General features: G+C 37.4%; 1 protein-coding gene across 2 annotated transcripts; it reads right to left on the bottom strand.

Annotated features, from left to right (window-relative positions):
* LOC109845192 (40S ribosomal protein S12-like) lies at window positions 270-3,147 on the bottom strand. 2 transcript variants are annotated; one of them, XR_002248251.1, is made up of 5 exons: window positions 3,048-3,147; window positions 2,051-2,327; window positions 704-769; window positions 453-622; window positions 270-312 (listed from the first exon to the last, which is right to left on the bottom strand). XR_002248251.1 is itself a non-coding variant. In XM_020414412.1 (4 exons), exons 1-4 carry the CDS (start codon window positions 3,050-3,052, stop codon window positions 563-565), a joined length of 408 nt encoding a protein of 135 aa, XP_020270001.1. In that variant the 5' UTR covers window positions 3,053-3,147; the 3' UTR covers window positions 412-562. The 2 variants fall into 2 exon arrangements, 1 of the variants encoding a protein (XP_020270001.1); XM_020414412.1 differs by lacking the exon at window positions 270-312 and having other exon boundaries at window positions 412-622.

The raw sequence follows: 7,971 nt of genomic DNA, 5'->3' as shown, positions 1-7,971 counted from the left end.
AAAGTACATCTTCTATTCATTTTTTTCATTTCAACTTACGGAACACGAACTCGTATTGAATTACACCAACCCTAAAAAAAAAAAGAATAAAAAATCCAGGTTGCACGTTTCAATATTGAGGGGTAGCAGAACTAGCAACATGGGTTTATAAAGAGAATCCACATCTCATCTCTGTAAGAGAAAATCATTTGAGATACGCAGAGATATGTTGCACAAGGGGTTACCTCACCACAGACTGAAATCATTATCGAAAAGACTACATAGGATTGTTAACCAGAATATAGAATTCTAACATAAAATTAAAGAAGTAATGTTTTACAAAAAGACTACATAGGATTGTTAACCAGAATATAGAATTCTAACATAAAATTAAAGAAGTAATGTTTTACAAAGCAAAACAAACTAATTTAAAACCAGAATATAGAATTCTAACATAAAATTAAAGAAGTAATGTTTTACAAAGCAAAACAAACTAATTTAAAACCTCAACCATAGGCAAAGTAAATAACAGGGTTTCAAAATTTCTAGATGCCACACTGCTAGCTAAAACAATAAAATCGACTCATTCCGGCTTCACATAGCCCTGGATGATGTTAAGTCCCTCTGACTCCTCCCCGTAGTCCTGATAAAGAACGAGCACAGTTCTAATTAGAACATATACTTGATATATAGTTTATTTCATGACTGTTACCATCATCTTTACCTTGACAACGACACAAGAGCACCCAACAACCTTTCTTGCCTTGCCCTCGGAATCAATCTTGCAAAGCTGCAGCGTATCATCAGTTATCTAGTTAGTTAAAAAGAAAGATACAAGTTGCAACAAACTCCAGTTTGATAGTTTGATGCCATGATAAAGATGCATTCTTGGTATAGGCAACTTGACAAGGAACAAATTGAAATTGAAATCATAACTGATAAACAAAAATAGACAACCTCTCAAACTAAAACTTTTCTTTGATTTACAAAAAAGAAATAACATCATCAGTTTGTTAGCATTGAACTGCCAGCTGCACAAACGTCAAGTTTAACTCCCTAGAGTATGTCAAAAATAAGAAAAGGAAAAACATTTCATTATGGTATTTGGTATCATCTGCGCAACAAATTCACTTTCTGAAAGACTAGTTCCTACAATCATACCTTTATCACTTGGTTTGAAGTTCTCTCCACAAATATCAGTCCCTATTAGTAAGTAAAAGTTTACTTCATATAAATCTCAGGATTCCTCGAGAAGAAATTAAGGTGACCGTTGGATGACTCCCAAAACAAGTGCAATTTAAATTCAACGAATGATCTAAATTTACAATAAATACAGTAAATTACTTCATATGTACAATAAAAAGATGAAGGCCTGAAGCAAACAATTATGGAAGGAAAATCCTAACAGATACTACCAAAGGACCGCAGTTTATAATAGCAATTTACTATTTAAGTGTTCGTGAAATGCTAGCATCACAAAATCAAGGTACAATACTAGTATACATGCATCATTTCACCAAACAGTAGATTTAAGAAGGCATAATGTACTCAATACACAATGACAGGCCACCTGATTAAACATCAAAAATTAGCGTATAAATGGCAAGCAAAAAGTCACCTCAATGTAGACTTAGCTAGAATTCCCTACAGCCCAAAAAACAACTGCACAAGTCTAGAACTTCCTCGGATACCAGTACTTCTTAAGAGAAGTATCTAGTATATCCGTATAAAATCAAAAAATACTCTTTCTACCCCCACTATACGATTCCACATTAAAAATAATATATATAAAGAGTAGACTAAGCAGGCTAGTACTTCTACTCTAGCCTACATCCATTAATGTTGTCTGAAGACTCTAAACCACTAATCATACTAAAATTTACGATAAAATCAGGTTCTACCCTCAAAGTCTGAATGAATCAACAGCTTATGGTCATTAGAAACAGTCATCTGAGAAGAGAAAAGGAGTAATGGCAGTCATAGCACTGCAAAAAGTTAGATACGACGTGCTAGAAGATGATGCAAACTAAACTGTTAGAAGAGAAGAGAGGGGGGTGAGCAAATTACTAACCCCAGCCCACTCTCCAAGAGTTTTAGCACTAGGAACAGTCACCAAGTGCACATTGTGATCAGTACAAAGAGCTTTCACCAGCTTGACATAGTCCGGTTGGTCACAATCTTCCGCAAGCACGCAAAGCTGTGCAGCATGCTTCTCAATAGCCTTGGCCCCCTCGTGGAGACCACGAACGAGCCCATCATGAGCCAACGACTTCTTCAACACAATCTGCAAGGCAGTCATGACATCCATGGGCTCTCCAAGAGTGGGTGCCTCAACAGGAACCTCATCCCTTCAAGAAATATATGAAAGCATGCACCAGAATAAGTAATGATAACTCACATACAGTCATCCAATCTTTCAGTGAATATAAGCATATGATAATTCGTTTCATTATAATACATTCCATCACATACAGTCATCCAATCTTTCAGTGAATATAAGCATATGATAATTCGTTTCATTATAATACATTCCGATTCATAATTCATTTGCTCAAGGCATTTGAGTGAAGACTTAGAAAACTTTAAGCGGTGGAAGAATTATTAGCTAAGCAACAGATATTAGACATATTACATGATTAAATCCTAGTAAATTTTGTTTCAATCACATGTGCAAGGCAAATACGACACTGCACATAATTTAAAAAACAATGAGATCAACAAAGACACAATTTAGGAACATTAAGCGAACCGTACGATTTACTGCAGTAATCCCGGACTAATTATTAATCACAAAATAAAACTGTTATTAGTTAAAATAAACAAACAAATGATCTCAAAATTGGTCCTTTCTCTTAAATTTTCTGCCATGGACGACCGATATCTCAATCTACGCCCTAAAACTACAGAAAATATGTAAAGAATCTACTTTCACAGCAAAAAATAAAATAACATAAAATCTAAACTTTGTTGTTTGCAGAAGTTTAAGATCAACGTCATATTTAATCAAACATAGCAAAATGATAACAGAAGCAAGCAGAATAGAGGAATCTAGGGTTTTGAATGCTTACGCCATTTTGACTGAGTCGAGAGAAATGGAGGTAGGCGGAGCTCTAGGGTTTGGGAGGAGGGGGAAACGAAAACATAAAAGAGAGTATATAGGTGATCTCTATAGTTTGTGATTTATGCAACAAAGAATCCTGGCCATCCATTTAGATCCGACCCGTTAATTAATTATAAAAGGCTTGTATTCTGTAGCGTCTTGTGGGCCGGTTGAGTCGAAATCATAACTGGGCAGGAATAGGCCCGGATCCATTATCGAAATATCAACTTATATTCGGACCTATGAGTTTTTGCCCTTTTTCCCGGCGTTGGGCACTCAAAGAAAATTAAATTCATGTGAGTGCTTTTCAGTAGAGTCGACCTTGAGACCTTAAAGTACTGTTTATAGGCAATTTATCAACTTAGCTACACCATATTGGGTGGACCTTTGAGTTTTAATTATGTGAAACAATATGTATGTTATCAAGCTATTAGGTCTACGATTTGCAAGCTGCATCGACTGACCCGTAGCCAGAATCTTATCTCAGTAGTGGACCTGTATAATTTATCACATTTGTATTTTTAGAATCTACACCGAGAGTTTAACAGTTTTGTTCTTGTTAGCGGTGTTCTATCATAATGTTAGTATTGTCCCAAATAGTAAATAAAAGTAAAAATTTTACTGAAAATATGTATAATGTAGCCAATCTAATTGTGTTTTATAACATCATTGAATACTATGTGGCTTTGCCACTGCATTGAGATATATTGTCAATATTCCAAGGATAACTCAATTAGTAATACCTATGTTCGATGCTTACACTAAAATTTTGCCACACTTAACTTCTAGTCTATAACTTTTCTATACAACAAAAACAACGGCAAGCATTTTTCCTAACTGTTGGTACTAAACTACAGAAATCCTATTCTTCCAATAAATTTTGGATTTTATTTTTCAATAATTAATCACTGTCATATTCTTTCTTAGTCTCTTTCAACAAAATTCTATTATGTTTACTATGATTCTGCTTGTTCTATTAATTAGAGCACTTAATTGAAGCATCCATTATATAAAATTCTATATTAATTATGAAAATATTGGTAAAAAAATTTATGTAAATCAACAATTTGTTTTAAGACAATCCACTATTAGAAAGAAAGAGAGTATCAGAATGTAAAATTATAATCATCAACCCACATCATAACTATAGAGTTTTGACGTAATGGTTATAATGACTTAATTTAAGATAATACTAAGGAACCCAGGGTCAAATCACACCTATCACAAATTAATTTAAATAGATTTTTTAAAAAAAAATTAGCACCGCAAATTGATTCTAGGTTTCAGCCCATTAAATAATAGCTAACACAATTTTTTCCATCTTCTTTTCTTATATTTCTATCAATTAGTTTGTGAATTCAATAGTGCTAGGACGCAAACTATCTTCTATAATTAACTCAATTTTTTTTCTTTTTGAATTAATTATATTAATTATATTCTGACATCATACCTTGAGCTATCTAATTATGGACATGTTTGACAACCGGTCAAATTGGCTTATAGACCCATGCAACATGTTTGACAACCGACTTATTTTGACTTATAAGCATAAAAAAAGCTCCACTAATCCAGCTTATTTTTTCGGTGGCCTATAAACCATATAGGTTGACCAAGTAAGTAACAAGTTTACCCCTCAACATTTGAGATAGTTTTAAAGTGTATTCAATAACTAAATTTAGATTCATATCTAATTTGGTTATTTTGACAACAATGATGGATTATAATTCATCAATTTGCAAAACACTCTCCTCTTAAAAGCAAGTTATAACCTAAATTTTTTAACCAAACACTATAGCTCATATTCTACTTAGCGTATAATTCATCTGTGGGTTACTGTTGGGGAATGTAAGCTACTTGACCACCTGTCAAATATGAACCCTCTGCGGAATTTGCCCTACCGGATCATGTGTTAAGACAATAGAAAGAAGAAATCACAGCAAATTAAAAAAATTATAAGAAAAGAGAACACTGAGTTTTAACAAGGTTCGGTAACTTGTCTACGTTCTCGGGAGCCACACAAATAATGTTCTTTATATCAAAGAAGATTTACAAGCTTACAAAGAGCAGATCTCAAACTTGAGATCTCTTAAAAGAGAAGCAATAGAAATTCTATGTTCTTCTTAAATGTGTGAGATTTTTCAACAGAAAAAATCTCTCTCTCCTCAATAAATCAATACAAATGAGCTACAGGAAATAATGAGATTTTCTTCTGAAAATCTCAACTTGAAATCTCTATGGAGAAGGTGCTCTCAGCCGCCAAGCTCTCTCGCCAAAAACGTCTCGAGAATCTCTCAATCACATCTTGTGCACATGGTTCCCTTTTATAGGGAAACCCTAGTGCCAGTTGGAGACGGTCTGTCTTCTACCAACGTAGACGAGATCCCAAGCCAATCGAGCTCACGCAGCTCTCCAGGAGGTCGGCTGCACCTCACCTACAGGCAAGCTCATCGCTTGAAGCTCGCATGTGTCCACTCGCCTGCAGTCCGCTCGCTCCGCCTGCAAGATCCAACTCAAAGCTCACTTGCGCCTCGCGTCGACCTCGCCTATAGGGTCTTCGCTCGAGTTCGCCACGAGCTCGCCTTCCCTAGTCGTCGACTTCGCTTATAGAGCCTCACCCTCGCCTGTGTCGACTCGCCAGAAGCTCGTCGCCTCGCCTGCGCCGTCGACTGGACCTCGCCTGAAGTCGCTCAAGCTCGCCGAGGTTTGGATCTATACACCTTCTTCCAACAATCTCCCACTTGGAGATCAAACTGCCATTAACAAGCTTTCTCTTAACAAACATCTTCTCCTGTGTTGCTCTGCCCTCATCTCCTACATATGAAAGCCAACTGAAGTTGCGCACAACTCTAATTTCTGAATGGTGATTGCTTTAGTCAACATATCTGTAGGATTTTGGCTCCCCAAAATCTTCTCCAACTGTAACTTCTCATCCTCAATCATCGAGCGTATGAAAAGTGGTAACGTAACTCGATATGCTTCGTTCTGGCATGAAATATTGGGTTCTTGGCAAGGTGTATAGCACTTTGGCTATCACACTAAAGAACTTCGTTCTCCCGCTTCAGACCCAACTATTCCAGACACTCGGTTAACCAAATCATCTCCTTGCTTGCCTCTGTCACTACGACATACTCTGTCTTAGTTATGGACAATGTCACAATCTTCTGTAAACGTGAGACCTAGCTCACTGGTGTCGACCCTAAAGTATAAATATACCCCGTGGTGCTTTGCCTTGTATCATGATCATCAGCGAAATCTGCATCTACGTATCCTTGCAGTACTAACTTCTTTCTCCCAAAACACAGTGGCATATTCGTAGTCCCTCTCAGATATCATAATATCTACTTCATGACCTCCCAATACTGCTTTCCTAGGTTGCTTGTAAACCTACTCACAACTCCACTGCATGGGAAATATCCGGCCTAGTGCAAACCATTGTGTACATCAGACTACCAATGGCTGATGAATGAGGAACCTTTCTCATGTGCTCCTTCTCTGCATCAGTCTTGGGCGATTGCTCACTAGATAATTTAAACTAGCTTCCAAGGGGTATTCTAACAACCTTAGCATTCTGTATATTGAATCTCTGAAGTAATTTCTCAATGTATTCAGACTGACTCAACTACAGCATCCCCTCAGCCATATCTCGGCTGATTCGCATCCCAAGAATCTGCTTCGCTTCACTCAGATCCTTCATGGTAAATTCTTTTGCTAACTGCTCCTTCAGCTTATTTATCTCCTATAAACACGATCCTGTAACTAACATGTCATCAACATACAACAATAACATGATATAGCTGGACTCGAACCTCTTGAAGTAACACCAATGATCTGAATTACATCTGTCATAGCCATTGTTCTGCATGAAGTTATCAAACTTCTTATACCACTGTCTTGGGGCCTGTTTCAATCCGTATAAGCTCTTCTTGAGCCTATACAACATCTCTTCCTTCCTTCCTCAATGAAGCCAACATGTTGCTTCATGTAGATTTTTTCATCCAAGTCACCATGAAAAAATATAGTCTTCATATCTAACTGCTCAATGTAGAGATTTTTAGCAGCTACCAAGCTTAACACCACCTTGATGATTGTGAGCTTCACAACGGGGAAAAATATCTCTGTATAATTCATTCCTTTCCGCTGTTAGAACCCTTCACGAGTAATCTGACCTTGTATCTCTTCCTTCCATCACTCTCCTGTTTGACCTGATAGACCCACTTATTATGTAAGGTTTTCTTCTGTGCAGGTAGCGGGGCTAACTCCCATGTCTCGTTAGAGTAGAGAGAATCCATCTCTTCTTACATTGCATGCTCCCACTGTTGAGATTCACTCACTTGTATAGCCTCCTCATAGCATTCTGGTTCTCTGCTATCTGTCAAAAGTAGGTAGTCTAGTGACGAAAGATACATGAGATTCAGTTTGGGTACCCTGGATGACCTCCTAAGCTCCTCGCCTTGGGTAGTCGGTTCTGCACCTGGAGTATCCTCCGTTCTTCCGTCAGAATTGATATTGTCTCCCCGATCTGAAAGTTCCTCCAAATCCATGTACCCGGATGTGCCCGCATCTGTAATGTTACTTCCACTTTTTAGCTAGTCTTGGCATTGTCCCTGTCCTTGTATATCACCTCCTCATTGACTATGACGTCTCGGCTCCTGATGATTTTTCTATTCTTCTCATCCCAAAGAAGATACCCGAACTCATCAATACCGTACCAAATGACTGTACACTTCAGTGACTTAGCTTCCAGCTTGTCCCTAACATGATTACTGATATGTGCATATGCCACCCAACCAAATACTCTCAAGTGTGAGAGATTAATCTTCTTGCCACTCCAAACCTCTTTCGGAATCCCAAAGTTTAACAGAACTGATGGCCCGAGATTTATTAGGTCCGCT

This window comes from Asparagus officinalis, chromosome 6 (assembly GCF_001876935.1).
Source record: "Asparagus officinalis chromosome 6, Aspof.V1, whole genome shotgun sequence".
Classification (NCBI taxonomy): Eukaryota; Viridiplantae; Streptophyta; class Magnoliopsida; order Asparagales; family Asparagaceae; genus Asparagus; species Asparagus officinalis.
Note: the sequence above shows the minus strand (reverse complement) of the source record. Positions and strands in the feature narration are given on the sequence as shown.